Source organism: Plectropomus leopardus, chromosome 6, assembly GCF_026936395.1.
Source record: "Plectropomus leopardus strain MGB_pleo_1.0 chromosome 6, ASM2693639v1, whole genome shotgun sequence".
In the NCBI taxonomy this organism is placed as follows: Eukaryota; Metazoa; Chordata; class Actinopteri; order Perciformes; family Serranidae; genus Plectropomus; species Plectropomus leopardus.
Window position 1 is genome coordinate 4864719 of NC_142181.1, and position 25108 is coordinate 4889826.

Below are 25108 nucleotides of genomic sequence, written 5' to 3' on the forward strand. Positions count from 1 at the left end.
CAATGTACAGTTACATTATTCGGCACTTTAACTGCAACCACTGTGTACATCGTCCATACCGGTTCACGCCCTACATACAGTATATTTGTTTTCCAACGATCAAAACAACATAAAAAACAGACTTTTGAATGCAACTTGCTGAGAAAACTACACAAACCAAACTCACCACTGGCCGCAGGTCCGAGTTTCCTCCTTGGTTTCCATCGACAGAAACAAACGATCGAGTTAAAGATTAACTTTCTGACTTGATGCTTTCCGTCTCAATTCAGCAAAACCGAAAGTGAAATAATCCTGCTCCGCCACATGTTGTTAATTTGCGCATGTGCCACAGTGTGGCGCCAAAAGTCCAATAATACTGCTGCGGATGCGTTACTAAAAGCTTGATTTTGACCTTTGACATTAGGACCCTATATTTGCAGATATGGTTGTGCTCTTTAGTCAAAATCACAGAGTGTATATAAATACATCTCAATATTCTAGATGAAGTCTCAACAATAATTTAATAGGATTATTGTAAAATAATCAAAATAACCAGTTAGTCAGATGATCAAAATATTTTAGATACGATGGATGGGGGGAGCTTGATTCAGCAGTTAACCCTTTGACACCTGAGAAAACTGGCTTGGTGTCTTTTAAAAAAATAGGTAAAAGGCAATTAGCAATTTAAGAAGAAATTACAAAAAAAACAGCAAAAAAAAAAAAAAGGTAAAAGTACAGGAAAATTACTTGAAAATTATATATAATAAAACCAAAGAAAAAAAATCTGAAAGAAAAAAAAAGCTTTCCCCAAAAGTGCTTAAAAAATAACAATAATTCTGTAAAAATAATTTTCAGTATAATATTATGCTCATTATAAATATGATTTTTTTATTTATTTATTTTTTTAAATTTTTTTTTTTAGCTTCAATAAAGATAATTTTCCAAAAGTAATTTCTTGCAGTTTGTGCAATAGCTCTTGCCAAGTTGCTCAATGCCTTTTTTCTTGTGTTTTCAAAAGAAAGCAAACAAATTTGCTCAGATTTTAAGATTTAAATATTTGTGAAGGTGTCACAGCACAAGAAAAGTGATGTTCATCCAGGTTTCAAAAGAGTTAACCCTTTGACACCTGAGCAAATTGACTTGATTGCTTTTAAAAACACTGGAAGAAGGACATAAGTAACAAAGGAAGAAACTACTAAAAAATATAAGTAAGACAATATTAACGAGTGAAAGAAAATTACCTTAAAGTTAGTTAACAATGATATTAAAATAAAATTCTAAAAAAATCAAAAAATAAAATGACCTAGAAACAGTGCTTGAAAAATAATACTTCTGTACCAAAATTTTAAATATGCCATTATAATAATTAGCGATAAATAAAATTAAAAAATAAATAAAAATAAATAAATAAAATTTCATGTTGCTCAGGGTTAATATTTCGTCTTTTAAGTAAGTTAAAAATCCAAGTACTTCTCTCCCCACTGGCGACAGAGCAGTGTTAAATATTCAGTTAGACCTCATCTATAGAGGCCTAGGCCTAAATAATTGTAAACATATTAGGTTAGGCTTTGTTTTACAATAAATAATGACAAAATACTTTCCCCTCCATCATTTGGTAGCCAAAGAAGACAAATACTTAATTGATTTTATTTTATTCTTTAAGAAAAGATGTAAAAAAGGTCAAAAATAACTGACATTTTAGTAAGTCTGGCATTCGCCTAAAGAAAATAAAATTTTTCAGCCATAGACTATTTCAGAAATAATTATCATAGCTACCGAATGCTGTTATATCCTGCAAGTATTGTACTTGGCATTGCATAGTGAAATATTTTTGGCCTTGTTCAATTTATAAGCATAATTGCGATATTTCCGATAGTTTTGAACGCAGCAGAAAAACGATTTGGGAGGAAGGACGCACTTCGCGTCACTATGGAGACGGATGCCGGAAGTGGTGACTGTTTTTGGTGAGCTGTGTTTTCATTCACAACTTTGACTAGAAAACGGAATAAAGTAACATTTTCTAAGACCTCCTTTAGCTTTTAGCGTGACGTTGAACTGAAGTCGCATGTTGCTCGTGTCGCGTTGCTCTGGTCTCGTGCAGCTACGATGAAACACGCCGCTGCTGTGATTTGCTCGCGCGCCCTGTTTTTCATTCACAAAAAGGGAAGAAAAACTCCAGCTTCTCTGCGTCTCACTTTAAATCTGATTTTATTGTGTGTAGGTTGTGTTTAGTACCATTTTTGAAGCGTTTGCAAACCAGTAAAGAGTCAGTCATGAACTCAGCGTTTGAAAATATTTTGGTTTTATTTTATTACTGTTGGCAGTTTTTGCTTTAACTTGATTGAGCTCAACTTTATGTGAAAAAACGTAAAACTTTAATTATAAGCCTGGGATATTATTTGCTAAAATCGTTTGAACTCAACAGGCGTGTATTTGGGATGGGTGACTTTTAGTTCCTTTCACACAAACCTGTTGCTCAGCAAAGATATGAAATGCAATCAAAAATATTTATTTAACCCTTTGAAACCTTGGCTAATTGGACTTTTTTTTTTTTCAAAAACATGGGAAGAGGGTAATGAGCTACAAAAGAAGAAAGGACCCAGAAGTTAGCAAGGAATCTGTGAAAAGTGCAAAAAAAAAAATTACATGAAAAACAATTAAAAACTAAAAGAATTAAATAAAGATAATAGAAAAAAACAACCAAAAAAGTAAAAAAAATACAAAGTTAGAAATCACGTAAAAAAAAGCTTTAAAATTATAATAATTCTGTAAAAATAATTTTAAATATATAATTATCAATATAGTTCAGCGGATATTTTTTCCTTCGCATCTTTTCTCAGCAAAGATGAGAAATAGAATCAAAATATTTATTTCACCCTTTGAAAACAAGGCAAATTTGATTTTTTTTTCTCAGAAACATGGAAGAAGGTAATGAGCAACAGAAGAAGAAATTACGTAGAAGTTTGCAAGAAATCTGTGAAAAGTAAAAAAAAAAAACCCTAAAAATTCCCCCAAAAACCTAAAATAAAAAGATAAACGAGAAGGTAAAACAAGAAAATACAAAGCGAGAAATGATCTGAAAAAAAGCTTAAAAATTACAGTAATTTTGTTAAATAATTTTAATTATATAATTATGAATCTAATTCACTGGACATTTTTCCTTTTTTTAAAAAAAAAATCTTTTACATCTACTAATGTCTTTTTTTTGCATCTCTCTCGTTTATTTTGCCGGTAACACTATTTTCTTTGGCGCTCATGGTTTCAGTAAAATTAACTTAATAATTGAACTGTAGAGAACCTTACCAAGCTGACACTGTAAGTATGTCCATATTGACAAAAGTTTAAACATTTATACATATTGTATGGGCGTTTATTTGAAGTTTTACCGTATATTACTGTCAAAATATCTTGTCATTTATCTTAAATAACAGCTTTTTATTTTCCAGCAAGTTTGAAAGGTTTTCATGGATAGAGTTTGAGAGTCAGTGCACCTACAGGAACCATCTGCCCTCAAACACCTTCAGCCCAGCCCCCCCTGCAAACCGGACCCCCGCCCGGGAATGTCGCGCTCGGCCATCCTGCCCCTCGGTGTTGGGGCCTCGGCTCCAGATGCCCTGTTTCTGCTGCACCGGCGCCTGTTGTTGGCCGAGGAGGAGGCTGAAGCTCTTATTCAAGACATGGGGGCACTGGGGGTTTCCAGGGACCAGATCTTGGGATCTGCAGAGAGAATAGATGCCACTCAGCGTCCTGGAAGTCCTCTGAAGATGCGTCGCTGTGACTCTTTAGTGAGCCGGGTGTGTCGCATTGAAAGTCTGCTGCAGACCCTTAAACTCACCGTCTTCCGCCTGGAGACCGAGAGAGAGCTGGATCCCTCTCACACAGGTAAAGGCTGATATGTAATCCTATTAACCCCTTAAAACCCTCAGCAAATTGGCTTGATAATGTCAAAAACATGGGAGAAAGGCAATAAGAAATTTAAGAAGGAATGACCCAGAAATGAGCAATAAAATAGTAAAAAGTACAAGAGAACTACCTGATACTGACCCCCCTCAAAAAAAGGAAAAAAATCCAAACAAATAAACCCCCCCCCAAAAAACCCAAATCAAACAACAACAAAAAACAAAAAATAAAACAAATAAACAAACAAAAAAATATGTTAAAAAATAAATAAACAGGAAAATAACCTAAAAACTGCTTAAAAAAACAAATCAAATTATAATTAGAATAATTTTAAATATAGTTCTGGATTTTTTTCCCTTGTTTAAAAAATAAAATTGTTTTAAATTCTGAATGTACTTTTTTCTTGCAGTTTGCGGGACATTTCTTGCTAAGTTCCTTATTGCCTGCCTTCCCATATTTCCGAAAGTCTTCTGACCCATCTGCTCAGGGTTCAAAGGTTTAAATACACAGAAAAAAGTGAAGCCGATCCAGGTTTTAAAGGGTTACGCTGAGATAAGTGATCTCATCAGTGATCTCACTAAGTTTTTGTTACAGTGGCAGGATTTCAGTGAAATAAAAACACTAATGATGGATATTATGAATACAGATTGTGTGGAAAGAGAGTAGTAAAGAGTAGTAAAACAAGCAGAATTGTGAGATTTTGTGTTTTATTTTCTGTCTTCTAATTTTGCCGGTCAGCTCATCTGGAGCAGCAGCTGGCAGCGCTGCAGCAGCAGAGCGAGGAGGAGCGTCAGGCCTCCAGGAGGGAGCTGATGAAGCTCAGGGACCATCTTCAGCGGGTCTGCGAGGAGAGAGATGAAGCTTGCACAGAAGTGCAGAAGCTCGGGGAGACAGTGGAGGTCGCTGCTGCTGCCAAGGTGATACTTACAATTCAGACCTTTTACAGCTCGGGTCTCATTTTTGTGCATTTTACATAAAAATGGGGAAATCTTTATTGGTCAATGGATAAATTAAAAACTTCAAAAGTCTCTTGTGGCCTCTACTGTGTTTTGAAAACTGCATTTCACCCATTAAACCTGAAAAATGTAATTGGATCCAGCAGCTGCAGAGCTAATCTAAAGGGTGAGCATGGAGCACGGACTTCAGTGAGTCTCAGCTGGTTTTGTTACCTGACAGACAAAAAGTCCGGCACATAACCCTGCATTAACCCTTTGAAACCTGCAGTGACATCATTTTTCTTGTGCTGCTTTCAGACGCCTTTTGCAAGTATTTAACCTTTAAATCCTGAGCAAATTGGTACGATTTCTTTATTTATTTTCAGAAACATGGGGAAAAAAGACAGTGAGCATTTGCTAAGATATCCTCTTCAAATTGGTGGAAATTTTTAGATTTATATTTTTTTACAGGCTAGAAAAACTGGGAAAAAAAGCAAAAAAAAAAGGGAAAACTAGTTAGCTATAATTATCATAATTACATATTTAAAATTATGTCACAGAATTTTTTAAATTTTTGAGCACTTTTTCCCAGGTCATTTACTTTTTTTTAAAACTAATTTTTGGATAATTCTTCCTTGTTTTTTTAATACACATTTTCCAGGTAATTTTCTTGCACGTTTTACTAATTTCTTAAAAGTTTTTGGATTATTGCTTCTTTTGTTGCTCATTTTCACCAATCTAGGTTTCAAAGGGTTAAACCCCAGCTTTGTAGTGATCTTTTAAGGTGCAGGTAACCTTCAGACAGACACGGTTTCCTCCCTGTTTCCTGTCTTTAAGTTCCAACTACACTTATACTGCGCAGTCCTGAAAGTAGCATCAATTTTCTCATCTGCCACTTTAAGAAAGCAAATTCTTTCTCATTATTCCCAAAATGTTGAAGTATTCAACAACAGCAACACGTTTGGTGTCAGGGTGCACATACTGTGGCACTTCAATTCAAAAATAAAATTAAAAAATCAGGAAATTTAGCTATTACTAATTGAAAAGGAGATCAGGTGAAAAACAATCACTTCATCAGCAGCTCAGTTTTGTTTTCTGGACATTTTTCTGTTCATTTTTTTCTATTTGGAGATTTTCTGTGGTGTGTTTATTGTAAGAAAACCTTATTACTGTAAACTTTAGTGATCAGTGTCATCTTGGCACAAAAAATCAAGGAGGTATAAAGCCAGGGTGAAAGTCTTTTTATACAGATGCACATCATGTGCAAAGTGAGCACTGTAGTGGTGATTATGTCCTGGTTGTCATTATTACAATTTGTCTTTTGCTCCAGATGGATGTCGCTTTGGCTGCTGAGGAGCTGAAAATTGTCAAAGTAGAGATGAGTCAGAAACTGATGGAGGTGAGACGCTAATTATCTTAATTTATTTTAGCCATTTTTCCTCAATTCTCCAATTCAAAAGCCCTGACTAACTAAAAAAAGCCCCCGTTAACGAACCTTCCCTCTCGTCAGATGGAGGATCAGATGAGACAGGAGTCGGCCCGCTCAGCTGAAGCCACGAAATCTCACAGCGAGCTCCTCCAGCGGCTCGAGGAGATGGAGCGCGCGGCGGAGACGGAGAGGAGACAGGTACATAGCTTAAGAGAGCTTGCTGAGTAATGAGCGTGTGTAAACAGCAGCTGACAGGCTGTCTGCCTCTGGCCTCACAGGCTCTGATGCTGCAGTCCGATTGCCAGGCCTTGCGTGTGAAGGTCCGCAGCAGCCGGCAGCAACTGGATGAAGAAGAAGACAGAGGCAGACAGCTGGAGGAGCGCTGTCAGCGGCTCAAACAGCACACAGGTGAGGCAGGTGTTGTTGCTGAGCTGCAGCCAGCGCAGGATGCTGCGGTGAGACTTTTGAGGAGAGATCAGTGCAGATTACAGTATATTTCACTAGCTGTCACTTCTTTTGGTCGCCTACAGCATACTGCATGGTCAGGTCCTCTTTCATGGGTTAGATAGTTGTTTTGGGCTCCACTCTGACAGATGCACAAATCTTACCAACCTGAATCATAAAGCAGACTAAAGCGACGGCTAGAAAACAGTAAAAAGTGCAAATCTGCAGCATGCAACCAAGTGGTCACTGAGGCTGATCGCCGCCCTTTCTGGACATTTTTGTAAGTCACAAAACTTTGATTCATGTCATTCATAACTGGACTTCAGCGGTATTAATTAGATCTGTAGGTTCAAGCACAACAGAGCAGGAAATATCACAATAAAAGGAGATAAAAACAGAACATAATAAGCCATTAAACTGTAGGCTACTTAGGGTAGAATTATAAAGATCAAGGAAAATGACCAAATCTGCAAGTCTACAAAATAAGGAAAATGTATTTAGGAGTACATGTGTAGGGATAAAGGCTGGGGAAAAACTATACTTTTAATTAATGTAATTAAATATTTAAAATTATTTAACAAAAGCATTCTCATATTTTAAGCACTTTTAATTTTTTTTTAATTTTATTTTTTTCCCTGTAGAAATAGTAGTAGTATTTATTTTTAAAAAAACATATTATAGTAATTTTGTTACACTTTACACATTTCTGGCTAACTTTTGGGTCATTTCTTCTTCCCATGTTTATGAAAGAAGTCAAGCCAATTTGCTCAAGTTTCAAGGGGTTAAACAGGTAAAAATGGAAAGTAATATTCACATTTTATTCAGAATATGATTGTGTTTGGAGAAGCGATGTGCTGTTCAGCTGTCAAACATGTAGCGAGCTCATTGCTCAGCATGTTCTCTGCAGAAACTATGAGCTCCACACTTTTATCACTCTGTCACGTTATCTCTCGGTACACCGTATCATCGGTCCTTGAACTTTCCTCACTGTGCTGAGGAAAGTTCAAGGTGAACTACAAGATGAACTCTTTTATACCTGTGCAAACTAACTGATTACTTTCAGAAACAATGAACAATTTCAGAAGAAATAACCCAGAAATTAGCAAGAAATTAAAAAAAAAAAGTGCAAAAAAATTAGCTGAAAAACAAACTGGAAAGTAAAAAAAGAACAGAAAACAAAAAAAAGTTAAACCCTCCACCACCCCCTGAAAAATATTGCTTGAAATTTATAATTATTCTGTGAAAATAATTTTCAATATATAATTTTTAAAATTCCAATTTTTTTTTTTTTTTTTTTAAAATTAATCTTTTTTTTTTGCAATTTGTTGGACATGTTTTGCCACCTTACCTTTTTTCAACCCAGTTTCTTCAGCGTTCAAAGGTTTAAATACTTCTGAAAGGTGCCTTAATGCCACACAAGAAGGGTGATGAAACTCCAGGTTTCAAAGGGTTAAATGGTCGATGTTTTCATGTTTTTGCTACCGATCATCATGTAGGGAGCTGACCTAAAACACACGTGTGCACCGGCCATTTCTGTACAACACTAAAATTCTGAAACATATCAATCATCATAAATAAATGATAAACCTCGATAATAATGTTTATGTATAAGAGTGATGTTATATAAGCAGGAAGGGTCCTACCTGAATGTTAAGGAAAGTTATTGTTCTTTTGTTGTTTTTAAATGTGAACCCTGTTTTAGCTAAAAGGTCGGTCACAAATCATATTTACACTCACAGAGCTGCAGATGATGTTTGGTTGTTAAACTGCATCTTTCTGTTTCGCAGCAATGAAGGACTCGCTGGTGACTGAGCTGAGAGGTGAACTGAAAGTAAGTGGACAGAGACAGCCGAGTTAATGAACATCTCTCCTGTAAAGCCTAATCTGGTAAATCTGTTTCTCTGGGTGAATATTGTGTGTGTGTGTGTGTGTGTGTGTGTGTGTGTGTGTGTGTGTGTGTGTGTGTGTGTGTGTGTGTGTGTGTGTGTGTGTGTGTGTGTGTTTTGAGAATGTGCACCTGGCCCTGCAGAGGCAGCAGACAGAAAACAGTAAACTCCAGACGGAGAGCAGAGAGCTGCGATCTGCTGCGGACAGAGTCCAGGTCTGGAGCCTCACTGGAAGCTTTTGATTTCTTTATCTGATTTTTTTTTTAAGCAGTGCAACCGTGTCAGACTGAGGTGTTATTGCAGCACAATCGCAACCTGGAAAAGTTACCATATTTTTTTTTTACAAGCTTTGAAATATGATCGATCAATGGAAACTTGAATAAATTACTGTAAATCAATTAAAATGTTTCCAAATTGTGACGGTGGTCAGAGAAAGATGCAGCTCAAATTAAAACGTGATTAAAACATAACAATGGACATTTTAGAGTAAGTTTATCCATTAATGATAGTAATTATAACAACTGTTTGGAAATACTTTTGTCATCTGCTTTAACTCTTTAACACCTGGATCAACATCAGTTTTCTTGAGTTGGATTCAGAAGCCTTTTACTAACATTTAAACATTTGAGCACTCAATTCTTTTTGTTTTCTTTCAAAAATTTGTGAAAGTGATGAGAAACTTTGCAACAAATGTCCTGCAAACTGCAAACTGCAACTAACTTTTTACTAATTTCTTTTTTTCTAATTTTGGGTCTTTTTTTTTTACTTGCTCTAGCCCCTCTTCTCATGTTTTTTAAAGAAATCAAGCCAATCTGCTCAGGTTTCAAAGGGTTAAACAGATGTACAGGTTTTGGTCCTGTGTTTGATAACATCACTTATGGATTGAAATTATGTCTAATTCCCCGTGCTCTGGTGTTATAAACAGATGTTGAATGAGCAGCTGCAAAGTCAGTGTTCCCAGCTCACTGCTGCCCTGCGTTCACTATCAGTGGAGAATGAAAAGCAGCAGGCCAGCTTAAAGGTATTAAACACGCACACACACACACACACACACACACACACACACACACACACACACACACACACACACAGTATGACTCTCCCTCCTCTCTCCGTGTCTCTCAGGCAGAGAGGAGTCGTGTGGACCTGCTGCAGGAGGCGGCCAGACGCGACATCCAGACTGAGCTGCAGGTGGCGCTAACAGATAAAGTAAACCTGCAGCTGGAGCTGTGAGTCCCTTCACGTTAACCCCGAAACCTTACACTTTTGTTGTATTGCATGTGTGATAAATTCAGTGACATGTTTTCTAATAATCATAACAAGCATAATCATAATAATATGAAAAAAAGAATAATAACAATTATAATAAACTTTATTTCTAGAGCCCTTCACCATATAACAGCATATAACATAAGAAAATGAGGTAAAACAGTCGCAGAACATGCAATTAAAATATAATCACACACATCCGTATACATAATCATACATATGCATATACACATATATGCACATCCATCCATGTAGACATATACATACATGCACACGCACACACACACGTGTATGCACACGCACACACATATAAATTCTAAACAATTGTATAAATTATTTTAGGTAAAAAAAATACTCTGCATGTGTTATATTGAATATAACTAAGTTTTTTTGTATTTTTTAAAAATCTAAAAACATAGTGGCATCATGACAAAATCCTGGTATTAAAAGGGTTAAAATTCTGAAAATTAATGAATATTTGATATTCATGATTTGGACTGATATTAGTCAAAAAATTAACTCAATGAAAGTAGATAATATTAATGCATAATATTTTTTTAAAGCTTGATTTTTAAAAGCGCATTTTACAAGTATGTGTAATATTAAAGTGGGCCCAAAGGGTTAAAGATGAAGTTTTTATAGCGTGGGTGTTTGAACCAAAATTAATGTCAGCAGTATAAAAGAAATATTTTCTGTTGTTGACAGACTGTCTATCAGATATGTCAAGTATTCTTTTAGCATTGGTGTGATAACCATTAAAGTTCTTGAAGTTTTTGTTTTTGAATTAAAACTAAAATAGGAAAACAAACAAGCTGCATTGTTTCAAATTAAATTAAAAAATAATAAAATGACATATGACTTAATTTTTACTCTACAAAGTGGTTTAAACAACATTCGCATCAGGAGCATAAGAGCCATCGTCTCTGCAGTTCACATTTTTGTTTTCACTCTGCAGTGCTTTAGTTTTTGGGTCGCAGTTATTGTTTTCTGATCACACATTTATTCGCATTTTATTATTTTGACAAAATGGGATCCAAAACTCATTTCAGATGCTGGGAAAATAATACATACCATTGTCATTATTATTAACATTGATTTTATTTTATTACATTTTTTATTGCTTTTTCCCTTGCATGCACATGCAATCACTCACATAAACATGGGTGCCACATTTGACAAAATTCCCAAATTTCCCTTTTTCTCTCTTCCTGGTTGTTTATTGTGTTCTGAACATGTTCAAAGTGTTGAATTCAGCAGGTCACCTTGTTTTTTTTTGCCCTTTAATGATTTATTTAGCTGTTCTTACCATGGTTGTACCTGCAAATCCACTACTCTTTTAAACGTTATGCACCAAAAAACAAGTGGTACTTTTCTTCTTAAACTTAAAAACAACAGACAACACCCCAAAAAACACCATCAGTAAATACTTGCAGACAGTATTTGATTAGTCAAATGGAACTGCAGCAAACTGTGCCATTCATGAGACCACAATCATCCGTCTCTTTTTATTTTTGTCTCTCGTTTCCCAAAGTTCACCATCTCATAAGAGATGAATCTTGGTGGGAGAAGAGACAGTTTTATCATTTGAGAATAGTAAGGTTAGACAGATATATTGGTTTGCAAAGTTTCAGACTGATATTTGATATTCGTCCTTTATTAAAACTCAAAGTCACTCTCTGTCATCCGTATTTTTTTCAGTTTTTGATTCTTCCTTGGTGTCACTATTTAATGCAACCTGTCTCACTGTGCTGCGAGCCCGACCACCTTAAACAATGCTTGAAGTCCGGCATTCAGGGAAGAGGTTCACTTTCACTTTGGTCCAACACTGAGCCCAGTGATGCATTTTGGACATGAAATAGTAAAAGTTGACAAAAAAATTGAGATAAGTGAATTAGGTTTCTGAAATTGGAAGTAAAAAAATGGTGCAAAAGAAAAATCTGCCTTCCTGCAGAGAGAAGCTCAAAGGGGAACATGCAGAGCTCCTGCAGAGCTCCTTCACTGCACCGGAGACGGCGGCCGCTCAGAGGGAACTACTGGAGCGAACCATTGAGAGGCTGCGGGGGGAGCTGAGCACGGCCAAAAAAGCAGAGCGGGCAATGAGGAAAGACCTCGAGGGTTCAAAAAATGAGGTGTTTTCAACAAATGCAACGCTGTAGTATTGCATGATGGGTAGTGTTGTACTATGAAGTTAAAAAAATCTCTCGTGTGTGTCCCTGTCCCTTCTCTCCTCGGCCACCAGTTATGTCTTGTGGTCACTAAGTTGGAGGGAGAGAGGAGCAACCTGAAGACCCAGCTCAGGGAGGCCCAGGTAGGATTTGCAGTAAAACCATCCCAACTGTGTGTAGTTCTTTATAAATCTATTTGCACTTTATACACATTATTATTGGCTTTATTTTTTATTAATATTATCTCATTGGGTTTTATTTTCCATCATATGAATTCTGTGCATTATATTTTAACCTTTATTTTGTGTGTGTGTGTGTGTGTGTGTGTGTGCATGCATGTGTGTGTGTGTTGTATGCAGGATGCACTGCAGATGTTGGACCAGAAGTTGAAGGACTTAACTGACAAGAACAAGCCAACCAATGAGAAAGGACATCTTAAGGTACACAACACACAAATTAATTAGACGTTGATTTTAGCTTCTCATTTTTTAAAATGATACTTAAGCCTTTGAAATGTGAGCATATTGGCAGGATTTCCTCTGCACCTTGAAAAACTGTCGTATGTTTGTCTTCTTTTCTGGTGCAGTAGTCAGGAAAACACAAAACAATTTCTCTTCAAAAACATGAGAATAAGGCAAAGAGTAACTTAGTAATAAATGGCCCAAACATGAGCAAGAAATTAGTAAAAGCTCACAATAAAATTACCTAAAAATAAGAAAAAAGAAGGAAGGCCAAACATGATGAAGAAAGGAAGTGACTCTAAGAAAGACGAATAAAAATAAGAAATAAGACAATAGTTTTCTGGACATTATTCCCTATTTTTTTAAGATAATTTTTGGGGCTTTTGCCTTTTTGAGATATAACAGCCAAAGGGGGAGAGAGGGGGGATGACATGGCCCCAATTCCCTATTTTTTTGTTATTTCTAATAATTTCCCCGCACTAATTCTCAGGCCATTTTCTTGTCCCTTTTGACGATTTTTTTTTTTTTCAATTTGTGGGACATTTCTTAAGTTTTTAAAAGAAATCAAACAATTTTCTCAGGTTTCAGAGGTTTAAATGCTTGTGAAAGGCATCTGAATGCACCACAACAAAATGCTGATACAGGCATTAAAGGGTTAACAGAGCGAAACAGGTTTAAACTTGCATTAACAGTTCTAACCACCAGGGGACAGCAGAAACAAGCTGTACACATTAGTATTAATTTACAATGAAGCTTTGTTACTGTCATCCATACTCTGATTGTTATTATTTTAAGCACAGATATTATGCCTGAAAGCTGCCTTAAAGGGACGGTTCACCCTCAAATCAAAAATGTGTATTTTTCCTCTCGCCTGTGGTGTTTTTTATCAGTCTAGATAGTTTTGGTGTGAGTTGCCGAGTGTTTGAGATATCGGCTGTCGAGATGTTTGCCTTCTCTCCAATATAATGGAACTAGATGGCGCTGACCTTGTTGTGCTCAAAGCGCCCCCAAAAATTATATAGAAAATAAAAGAAATGAATTAACTACACGACCTTGTGAGCAGTTTCATGGAGAAACTATTTTCTCTCTACCAGCCACACCTGCCGATCCTATCACTGTGCAGGAGGTAAAATACATTTTTTGTGACCAAGTTTTTATTGTTTTTTCCTTTTTTCATGCAATTCGGAGGTAACAATTCATTTGCAAGTGCCATAACAGAAATTAGGGAAACATAGCACATCCATACAGCTATGCAGTCACATAAACATTATGTATGTTGGGATCTGTTCATACATCGACTTTGAATAAATCAAAATAAGTGAAAATGGATAAATACCAACTGTAGCGGCCGTTTGTCTGTCGGACAGAAAGAGGAGGACTCTGAGGATTTCATCATCCACTGCTGGGTCCAGTTTGTGCAACAGACTTTCTTTGGGGATGCTTTAATGCCACTCATCAATTTCAACCTTGAACTTGTGTCCTTGTGCATACTGAATGACTGACTGCTCTGATTTAGCGAGATCTTGAGGAGTTAGACTTTGTCCTTTGAGTGTGGCTTTAAAGCTCTGCATTTTTCTTTCCACTTCATGTTTTTGAATCTCCAGATTGTCCTTACTGAAGCCTCCCAAAGCACAAAACTCCCTTTTCTTCTGTCTCAATACCCCAAAGAGCTCCTTGACCTTCAGAAACCCAGCCACAGATGTTTTTAGTTTGCTCCAAGATGAAAAGTAATGGATCAGACGATTGGTGGCACTGTCCAAATCCTTGACAATAGTCTTCACTATCAAGTCCCTTTTGACCTCTGGGTCATCTGCAGGAATCACATCCAATTTAGGCCATTCCTCTTTTGGCTCATAGAGAAACTCAGGTCCATTTATCCATCTCCTGCCTTTCAGGAAATCCTCAGCTCTCATTCCTCTTGATGCTTCATCTGCTGGGTTCAACACCTGCCGCTTCTCTGATGTCAGAGGTTCTGTTCAAAAGTGTGAATCGCTGGTTTCATTACAAATATATTTGAGGGCTGTTGAGCTGTCCGTCCAGAAAACTGACTTCTTCAGCATTAGTTGCGACTCTTTCTGAAGCATCGCATCAACTCGAACAGCGAGAACTGCGGCTTTGAGCTCCAGTCAAGGAAACGTGGTGCTTCAGTGGAGCGACTCTGGCTTTTCTCAAGAGAAATGCAACATGCACTTTGTCATCCTTTTCCAGTCTCAGGTGAGACACGGTTCCACGTCCAACTTGACTGGCATTGGAGAAGTGGTGAAGTTGTGCTGTATCAGGGTCTCCGGAGTCATTGAAGGGTTGTTTTTTCATGAATGGTATAAACACAAAATCTCAAAGAACTTTTGTCTTTAAAATGACAAAAGAAAAAACCTAAAAGATTGTCAAAAGTGACAGACATTTGTTAACTCAGTCGTTTTTTTGTTGTGTTTTTATCAAAACACAACAAAAAGCCAAAAGCATTGTTTTAATCTCAGTACACCCTCTGATTGAGTGTACTTTTTGTGCCGTAGATCGGTGAGCTGGAGGCCGTGCAGAGTGTGTGTGGTCCTGCAGGGAGCGTCGTCAGTCAAAACCTTGAAAACCTCGCGGCCTCTCATACCGGACTCCAACTCAAGAGTCAGACGCTGCAGCGGGAGCTGGCCACCCTCAAGACGGACCGGTGAGAGCTTAACGGGGTTTACCGACGTTACATGTTTGACTTTAAGCCACTGAATGTGCATAATGACAGTTTCATAATCAAACATGTACCGTAAAACTTCAATAATTAGCCTGAGCTATTATTCACTTAAATCATTGAACTCAACGGACTTATATTTGGGACAGGCTTTAAATTCCATTCACACAAAACTGACAACAAAGATGGAAAATTCAATCGAAATATTTATTTAACCCTTTGAAACCCAGGCAATTTGGATTAAAAGGTTAAAAGTTAGGGTTAAAATTAGGTTTGAAATTTAAAAGAAGGTTATGAGCAGCAAAATAAGATATGAAAAAACTAAATTAAAAAAAAAAACTACCAAAGAAAAATGAGAATGTGAAAAAAAAAAACAAGAAATGACCTGAAAAATAAAACCGTATAATAATGTATAATAATTTAAAATATATAATTATGAATATAGTTGCCTGGACATTTTTTCCTTTGCTTTTTTGAAAAAATAGCCTCTTACATTTACTAATCTCTTTTTTGTGTCTCTTGTTTACTAAGCCGCTCGTATCATCGTATGCATCTCTCTCGTTTAAATTGTAGAGAATCTTACCGAGCTAACATTGTGAGTACTATCTCGATATTGACAAAACTTTAAACATATACATGTTGTATGTGTAATCTAAGCAGCTCACTAATGATATCTCCAGCAGCCTGGTTTTATACATCCAAGGAGCTTCTATAAAAATGAACTGCATGGTAACCGGCACTTAATTAAGACAGCCGTTTATTTGTCAAAATGTGTGTAAAAGAGACTGGCTTTTATTTGAAGTCTTACGTATGTGCAGACTGTGCATATCTGGATCATATTAGGTTGTGTAGCTGGTGATGTTACGTGTCGCTTTCCTTCGTGGCAGGCTGCAGGCTCAGAGAGAAATCAGGAAACACCAAGAAGAGGTGGAGAAACTCCAGCGTCTCCTGACATCGACTCACTCCAAGAACAACAGAGCTGTAAGGACACACACACACACACACACACACACACACACACGGCAAAAAACTTGAGAAATGTGTACATAGAAACGTATACTCGTACATTTTAATACTTGTAGATCCAGTTATATTTCATCATTATTCTCTTCAGGAAATGAACGTGTGCTTGATAAAGTGACTGTAATAAAGAAAATTCATTTCTTTAAGGCAAAGCAGCACCGGGGGCATACATTATCTGACTGCATGAGCCAAAGAACAACTCTTAAGACTGCAAATTGATTGAAAATTAAGAAGTGTCAAAAGAAAAGAAGGCGCTCTGGTCAAAATATTTAAAAATACGTGATGGGAATCTCAGCGCAGTTTTTGGAGGGTCAGCAGGACAGTTAGTGAAAGGCCAGGAGGGTTTGCTCTAACTTTACAGGCCTGTAAATTTCACTAATCTGGTACAGTTTGTCCAGATTTCTGTTCTTCAGTCTGCAGTTTACTATCAGACAATAACTGCATGCTGTAACGGAAAATGAACCAATAACCGACATTAAGAATGATAATAGTTGATGCGTTACACACCAGAAATACTCTATAAAAATCTTTTAACTTTACCTTTAAGGAAGGACGCTCCTCTTTACACACACTTGCAATGATTCATTTTTTCAGTTTTCCATTTATCCTCAGTCCCTCAGTCATTAATAGTTAGGACAGGTAAACCTGCGATACAGTAGTGAGGTTATATGAGTGGAAACTGGATACAGTGTGATTTTAGGGCCTTTGTGTTGTGATTGCAGGTTAAATATAAAAGGAGGAGCAGCAAAACTTTAGATATAACGTCACCAATCAGAGTATTTCTGTCTCTGTTGTACCTCTATCTCCAATACTTGAATCAAAAAATGGGCAAAATGGGCTCTGAACCCTCAGGAGCCCTGAAAACCAGGGGCTTAAATGATCTGTAATATGCAGATAGAGAGTAAAACATCAACTGAAACAATAGGCCTTAAATGGACAGTTTTCAATTTTTGGGAAATCCACTTATTAGCTCTCTTGCCAAGAGTTAAAGGAGTTAGAGGAGAGGATCATTACCACTCTCCCGTCTGTACGGCGTGCCAGACTTTTTCTTGGCCCGGTACAGTAACTTCCTGGAGTCTGGTTGCCTGGAAGACAAGACTCCAGTAAATTACTGCACCCGGCCAAGATACAATCCGGCCAATAACCCCTTATAAAACCACAACATGTTGTTTTTACACTTCATCTTCCCTAAGGATTAAACAAACTAGATGTGACATGTTATTAGTGAGCTTCAGAGGTCCTTTGGACAAAACGAGGCTAGCTGTTTCCCTCGCTTTATGCTAAGCTAAGTGGAGCAGCTGCTGCCTGTAGCTTCATATTAACAGTGTAAGAGGAAGAGGAGTCACAGAATAGATAATAGAAATACAGAAATAAAATTAATAGAAAGGTCAATGGTTTGTTTTCTGTTGCCGTTTAACTGGAACAGGAGTAAAAACAGCCGTCAATTTTTGGTTTTAAAAAAACTTTCTGAGAATTGTGTGTACTACAGTTTTCTGAGTGCGATTATCATGTGCAGTCTGTCCTCATAGTAGTAGTAGTTTATTCCAAACATGCAAAAAAATGTAAAAAAAAAAAAAAAAAAAAGACAATCATAAAGTAGTGGACAGACATAAAAAATACATTACAAAATGAAGACATGAAAAATGTAAACAACACATAATGATTTGATTCACATATCTGAAAAGAAGTGGGAAGAAGTACTAATTTATTTAATCCCACCCTTTATCAATAACTTCATAATAGTAATTATTTAGCTTCCACGTCAATAGAAAGCTATACAATAATTAATTCTCTAGACTTATTATAATATATAATCTTAATTACCAAAAATCTTTATCTTACACGATATAAATTAATTACAAACATATTTATCTTAATAAAAATATAAATTTGTATAAATAAACCTTATTCAAAAATATAACATTAATATATGACATATTAATCTTATCAAATATAATCTCCGTTCCTTTTGAATTGCACAAAATGCAAAATCGGCCCCAAAAATCATCCAGACCGATAATCTGTTGGCTCCTTATTAAAACTGTTTATATACCGTGTGTGTGAGTGTGTGTGTGTGTGTGCTGAATTCTCCAGCTGCAGTCCTTGCAGAAGGCCTCAGATAATGCCAAAGTGGACAACAGGAGGCTGGCTCACAGTTTGGAGCAGGCTTTGTTGACCAACAGCAGTTTACAGCACAAACTGGAGCAGGCCAGAGACCAGTACCAGGCCACCATCACACTGAGGTGACGTGAACACGCATGTGTGAACAAGACATCTTATGGAGCATGTTTGAATGATATCCTGGCTTATTGCATGTCGCCACACGTTGCAGGGAGGAGGAGCTGCGCGAGGCTCGCACACAGATTTGTCATCTGTTGGAGGAGCTGGGCGCTGTGAGACAACAAACACGGGACGACTATGAATCTTCCATAAAGACACTGCATCGAGAAATCTCAGAGGTACCAAATGGCAGAGATTTTTCATTCTGTTATATTGATTTTTTCTCTCAAGAAAAGAATTACTGTGATTTCAGCTATAAATCCTGTGCAGGTACAAGATATTCCACAGTAAATGATGACGTGTTGTGAAGTCTCTGATTAAACAGCATCCCGGCCTCAAGCTGCTCTTCAAAGACCTCAAAACAGGACTTGAGAGTCAAACTTGGAGTCTGCCAAAAAACAATTTAAAGCTGCTGGGAGATTTACCAAAGTGTGTGAATATATAAATATGTATGGATATGCATAATCCTTATTGAAAATCCTTACCTCTGACTGTGCTGTTTTCTTTGATGCAGAGTATAAAACAGTGGAGGCTGCCAGGCTTCACCACAGGACTCTTTGTTTACATCATATAGACTTTCTCAAAATTAATTAGCTACTGATTCATCAACAAACAATGAATGAAAGTTGTACTAGCACTCTTCTTGCATATTGTGCCTCAGGTGTATCCCTTTTCATCGTGTTTTTTGTAATTCCCTTTGTCCTTGCCTAGCTAAAACACACAGTTAAGGACTCATCATCTGGGTCCGGTGACCTGTCCAAGACCAATCGGAAGCTCCGCCTTCAGGTGTCAGAGCTGGAGCGGCTCGTATCCAAACAGAAAGCTTGTGTCAGAGAGCACAGGAGGCAGCTGAGGCAGCAACGCAAGAGCAGAGATTTACAGGACGACTCTCAGAAAGTTGAGGTAATGTTACTTCACCAAGAAGCAGGTCCTAGAAGTAGTAACATTTGTTAATTAACTGCGTGTGAGTTATGAAACACAACTGATAATGTCACCTGAAAGGATTTTCAAAACTTATGGCGTCCCATTATGGTCAAACTGTATTTTAATTAGTCTCCGACCTGACAACATTATAATTCTGGAGGAGACTGTATTATATTATAATTAGTTTTTAATTATCTAACAGCTCAAATTTGAAGCTATTGAATTTTGGCCCAAAATATAAAAGCGTTTGAATGCAATTTTTTTTGCATATTGATGATAATATTAAAGCTTGTTTTGTCCTGTTTTGGGAAAGTTCTCTCTCACACACACACACACACACACACACACACACACACACACACACACACACACACACACACACACACACACACACACACACACACATTACTCCAGTTCTAAAATCCTTACACTGGCTACCTTTCCCTCAGAGAATTGATTTCAAAATCTCGCCACGTCTACAGATCAATCTGTGGCTCGGCGCCAAAATATATCTCTGACATGCTTGTGACATATTAACCCTCGAGGACCCTCAGGACATCAGGGGACGGCCTACTGAGCGTCCCAAGAGTCAGAATTAAACATGGTGAAGCAGCATTTTGTTATCACACAGCAAAAACCTGGAATAACCTCCCAGAATAGGTCCGATAAGCCCCAACTCTGACCTCTTTTAAAGCTAAAAACATTCCTTTGTTACGCTGCCTACTCCACCCGCTAATGACTACCAATTTATATTTACACTTGATTTTAAATCATTCTAAATTATATTTTTATCTTTGCAACTCTTGTCTGCACTTTTACTATTTTTGATAGTGATTTTTTAAATTTTATTTTTAAACATTTACTAACTGATTTAACCTTGTATATTTTATCCCTTTTCCCTTTTTTATTGTAAATCTTTTATTATTATTTTTTTTATATCTTCCTACTCTGTAAAGCACTTTGAATTTCCTTCATGTATGAAAGTGGAAGTTCAAATTAAAGTAAATGTTGAATAGTGGTTTGGCGTAGTGGATAAATCCGGTGGTTGGTGTACCAGAGGTTGGAGGTTCAAGTCTTGCCTGGGGCAGGTGACTTTTGAAGAGTACTTACCAAAGTACAGAGCTAAAGAGAACGTCGAAAACACATGAAGTGAAAACAGGTTTAGCTCAGTGGGTAAGGCAGGCGGTTCGTGTGCTGGAGGTTGGAGGTTCGAGTCTTACCTGGGGCAGGTGAATTTTGAAGACAGTCAAGAGACAGGAAGTTGAGTGGACTAACAGGAAGTTGAGTTAGTCAAGTTACAGCATGTTAAGTTGAGAGACAGGAAGTTGAGTTGAGAGACAGGAAATTAAGTGAAGGCAGAGGATGAGAGAAGAAGAGGTGAAAATAGGAACAGGTGAAGTAGAAGGGCCAGAAAACAGAAAGTAAGGCACTGGAATAGGAAAGTCAGGAAAGTGGCAGAGTAGTAAGGTAGGAAAGTCAGGAACATAGCATGATGCTGCCTCGCACACGTCTGGAAAGAAGGGGATGATACATCCCTTAGGTCTTGAACGACAGAAATCAGTCCTAAAACAAAGGAAAAAAACACACAATTGTCTCCTTGTCTCCTGAATTTTCATATACTGAATACTGAATTTTTCCCGACAAGAACTTAGTTGATTATCGGCCTGACTCATATATCATTACTTCATTATACCTTTACCCATATATCATTCATACAGTTTAGACACTGACTGTGATATTGCAGAACAAATTAAAGTCGAGTGATATATAGTTTTGGCTGATAGCTCAAGTGAAGTTATCCCGAAACAGTTAAAAAGTAAACAGGAACTTAGTTGATTATCGGCCTGACTCATATATCTGTCAAGTTTTTGAAAAAACAGGTGAAGTTGTCCCGAAACAGGTAAAAACAATATCGGCAGTGACGTCTGTCGAAATCAAGGAATATCGGCCTTACTTATATATCTGTCAAGTTTTTGAAAAAACAGGTGAAGTTGTCCCGAAACAGGTATATATATATATATATGCATCAGTAAACAAAAGTACAATTAATTTAATAATAATTAATTTGTAATTTAATACTGCAATGTAATAACATACTTTAATCATTAGAGAGTACTGACATAATTTATTATTTAAGTGTATAGTATTTTGTTTGTTTGTTATTGTCTCCTTGTGAACTGCATTTTCCGATACTGAATACTGAATTTGTCCTGGCAAGAACTCAGTTACATATTGACCTGCTGCATGTATCAGTTGCGTTTTCGGCAGGCGTTACTGCCAACATTCAGTTTTTCCTGGCAGGACCTTAGCTGATATTCGGCTGACTCACATATCAGTTCAGTATTTGTGAGACATCACTGCCGATAGCGCACTTTTGCACTCTCTGATAAATTTCAGATTGGAATTTGGTATGGCACATAAGTTTGTTTCCTCCGGGACTTGAACCACCAACTTTGGTGTTCAAAGCTGGTTGTCTTATCACCTGTGCCATGTGTCAGTTACCTTGTGTGTGTTGGATGTCCTACTGGCCAGTCTTGGGTGAGTTTTGGCCTGATGATCTCAAAGTCTGCAGGAAAGCCCTCTGACCGAGTGAACTAAACCTTCAGTTGCACTTCGACTCTTCTCTGGATAAGGTTCAAACTCAACATAAAAAATAGGTTATTTGTTTTAATGTTAATTAATTAAATTAATTTACACAAAATTTTCATGGTTTGGTCTACAGATGATGTACACAAAGATGCTGCCCATCCACTGCCACCTATTGGTCGCTGGAAGTACTACATCATGTATAGTCATCTCACTCCCCATTCATAAACCAGTATCAGCACTCTGCCTGGTACAGCCTCTTAAAGACAGGAATGTTGGCCAGCGATTGGGAGGAAAATTAAGTATTAAGCATTTCTCACATACATAAATTCCTAATTCTATGCAGTGTGTATGTACCACAATCTCAATTTTACCTCATACTTAGTAATGTGACCTCGAACAGCCGTAGTCTTTCTGATAGATGGATTCCTGTTTGTGGGTGTCTGATTCTAAAATTTTATTTAGGTGACATTTAAAGAGAGAGAAAAAAAAGTGAAAAATGCCACTTATGCTGCTGCCAGGGGACAAATCTTGGAATTGGCCTTGCTTTAATTGAAACACATTCGGAAACAAACGTACAAAATAGTGTGCACACTAAACCGAAAAAAGGTAAGAGGTTGGATTTGAAAGATACAAAAAATGCAGCCACTCTGCAAACCTGCAGAAATAGTAAAGAGGGACCTTCAGGGAGGAAAATGGTTTCAACCTGACAGATTGTGACTGGTTTAACTGGTAATCTTGTTTTATGAAACACCCATCTGGTTTGCACAGCTTGTTGATGTTGTATGTAAATGTGTTTGATTCCTGCTGGGTTTTACAGGTACGGGAGGCAGAGTGGGAGAAGTGGACCTCTACCATCCAACGCTGGGAGGCCAAGAGAGAGCTGGCTCACATCGCTGGAGGATCCAAACCTGTAAGGACACAGCTGACAAAACAAGCACAGTGATAATAACTGACACACACACACACACACACACACACCTGAACACAGACTGAAGCAGCATGACACAGTGATCCTTTGTATTTATTCAAACATTAAAACGATGACCAACAGAGGGAAAGAGATAGCAGCCATGTGTGAAATAGCAGCTATAGAGTCAGTTGTGAGTGTGTGCGTGTGTGTGTGTGTGTGTGTGTGTGTGTGTGTGTGATGTCCTTCATCTGTATTGATTCGAATTCAATGATGGTCAGGAGGGAAACATGCACTCTCATCAAAACAAACTGTACAGCCATAACATCTGATTTACATCACTGTACAAAGATTCATAGTTTTTTGTACTAACAGATTTTTATAGAAAAGTATTTTTTTTAAATAACACTGCATACAAACGTATGACTCTCCATCTATCATTGTTGCACTTTCTTATGTACAGAGTGTTGGCTTGTTATTTGTTGAGTTAACTGTGAATATACTGTGTAACGTGACCTCATGCCCTCCTTGTTTCTTGATTCCTGTGTCGTGTAAGATCATTCGGAGTTCATCAGGAAACAGAGATGTGAATAATCCGATAGAAAGGGTCCTTAAATCAGCTCTCGGCTCTGCGGATTCCAGTGAGGAAAAACATTCGTATTTTTTCATCCACTGTTTGACAAATATACCGGGTCCTTTGCGATCGAACTGTAAGCTGAAGAGTTGAATGTACTTAGAGACGAAAGATCCTCCGCTAAACTTTGCTACAAATCCTGAGAAAAACATCCACCTTAAGTCCACTTTCTTTTCTACAAAAAAAGCAAAACTTTGACAAATCTTAAAAACCGTACAAACACTCACAGTAACAAGAGACCAATGCAGGCAAACGATTCGACAGCCGTGACATTTGATCAGTGACCATTGCTCTCTGCGGCCACAAGAGCGCAGCAGCGCGAGAAAAATCGAACTCCAAACTGAAAGAACACTTACAGCATTTTGGCAGGCACGAGGATGCTACTGATCTCAGTTCATTTTAAACTGGTCCTTTTCCAGTGTACAGCAGGGACCCAAATCGCTGTAACTGCCAGCCTTGAATTTTCTCTAGTTGAGGCTACAGGGAAGAGAAAGAATCGGAGAAACATGACGTTTAATTAAAAACCAAATATGAATTCTATGCATAATGTACATGGTATACTTGATAAAGTAGAAAAATAGATGATTTTAAAGTAAGTTTAAACATAGAAAAATATATAGCATCAAATGACATATTTGTATATGATCGAGGGTGACTGGTTAGTACAGACGATGGACTGTTGTGTGAACGCCCGAACTGAAACTGTGATAATGTTGAAACAATCCTTCTTGTATCCTTTATAGGCAAGTGTAGGCTTTCTGCACGCTGTTCCATCCTGATGGCTCTGATGAATTCGTGACGTTGGACCGGTTGTGTGTGTGTGAGGATCGGGGCTGTGAAGACATTCATTCCAAGGTCAACATGCGGGCGGAGAGGTCACCACACGGAGCATTTGTCCACAGGATTCATCGGGGAGCTCTTCGGACAATGGAAAACGCGGGCAAACTCATCAAACTGGGAAACACTGCCGATCACTCTGCAGGAGGAGGAGACAGAAACGTCAAAGGCAGGAGACAAACTTGCTGTTTAACCTTGCGTTCGCATGCACGTCCGGCTGCATCATGAGCGTTTTTGTGGATATACTTGCATATATGTGACGCGTGTTATTGGAGGATACCTTCAGAGGGCAAACAAGAGAACTCCGACCGTATACAACTACCGGATGTCTGGGATGTCAACAACAGACATGGAGACACTCGAGGAGGTTAGTATCATGTTAATGCTGAGATCAAGGCAGAATAGGCGTCAATGTTTGTAGTATGTAAGGCCTTTAAATCAAGCCCGTCGCAATAATGGGGAGTACACGTCTCTCGTGCTGCCAATGCAAAAGACTGATGATCTAAAGTACCACCAGTACTTTGGCACGTCGGCTACGGTTTTACACTGCCCCTGCTGTTTATACGCATTTTGCATCTCGCGTCCGCATCACGTTAATTTTTGAGGACGTGCCAAACTGACACAGGGGACGCGTGGCAGCCATCATGTGTATGAGTAGTTAACAGCAAATATATATTCAGTCTAACAGTAATGTGGTGATCATGAAACAAGCGTCTGCAATCGTGTTAGACTTCAAGTGTAGCATTTATGAATTTCTTCTTTTAGATAA

The 25108-nt window shown here is 37.7% G+C and overlaps 3 protein-coding genes across 8 annotated transcripts in view; 1 reads left to right on the forward strand and 2 right to left on the reverse strand.

Annotated features, from left to right (window-relative positions):
• LOC121963893 (XIAP-associated factor 1-like) overlaps nt 1-440 on the reverse strand; it is a 6978-nt gene extending 6538 nt beyond the window's left edge. Inside the window, exon 1 of the mRNA XM_088078569.1 lies at nt 167-440. Coding sequence (XP_087934695.1) covers nt 167-204 — 38 coding nt within the window. The 5' untranslated portion in view covers nt 205-440. The remainder of the gene's footprint in view (nt 1-166) is intronic.
• Nucleotides 441-905: 465 nt separating this feature from the next.
• On the forward strand, nt 906-24386 carry ccdc150 (coiled-coil domain containing 150). 3 transcript variants are annotated; one of them, XM_088078567.1, is made up of 20 exons: nt 906-1943; nt 3426-3861; nt 4618-4796; nt 6145-6213; nt 6325-6441; nt 6522-6651; nt 8475-8518; nt 8696-8788; nt 9499-9594; nt 9699-9802; nt 11794-11971; nt 12082-12150; nt 12367-12447; nt 14982-15130; nt 16033-16126; nt 18263-18411; nt 18501-18627; nt 19160-19351; nt 22779-22871; nt 24246-24386. In XM_088078567.1, the coding sequence occupies exons 2-20, from the start codon at nt 3540-3542 to the stop codon at nt 24279-24281; spliced, it is 2322 nt and encodes a 773-aa protein (XP_087934693.1). In that variant the 5' UTR covers nt 906-1943; nt 3426-3539; the 3' UTR covers nt 24282-24386. The 3 variants fall into 3 exon arrangements, with proteins under 3 accessions (XP_087934693.1, XP_087934692.1, XP_087934694.1); XM_088078566.1 differs by having other exon boundaries at nt 906-3861; XM_088078568.1 differs by having other exon boundaries at nt 906-3861; nt 8717-8788.
• The window catches only part of ecel1 (endothelin converting enzyme-like 1), a 76834-nt gene continuing 74690 nt past the window's right edge, over nt 22965-25108 (reverse strand). For all 4 annotated transcript variants that reach the window (XM_088078562.1, XM_088078563.1, XM_088078564.1 and 1 more), the window contains one exon: nt 22965-24478. In XM_088078562.1, the coding sequence (XP_087934688.1) occupies nt 24379-24478 (100 nt within the window). In that variant the 3' untranslated portion in view covers nt 22965-24378. The remainder of the gene's footprint in view (nt 24479-25108) is intronic.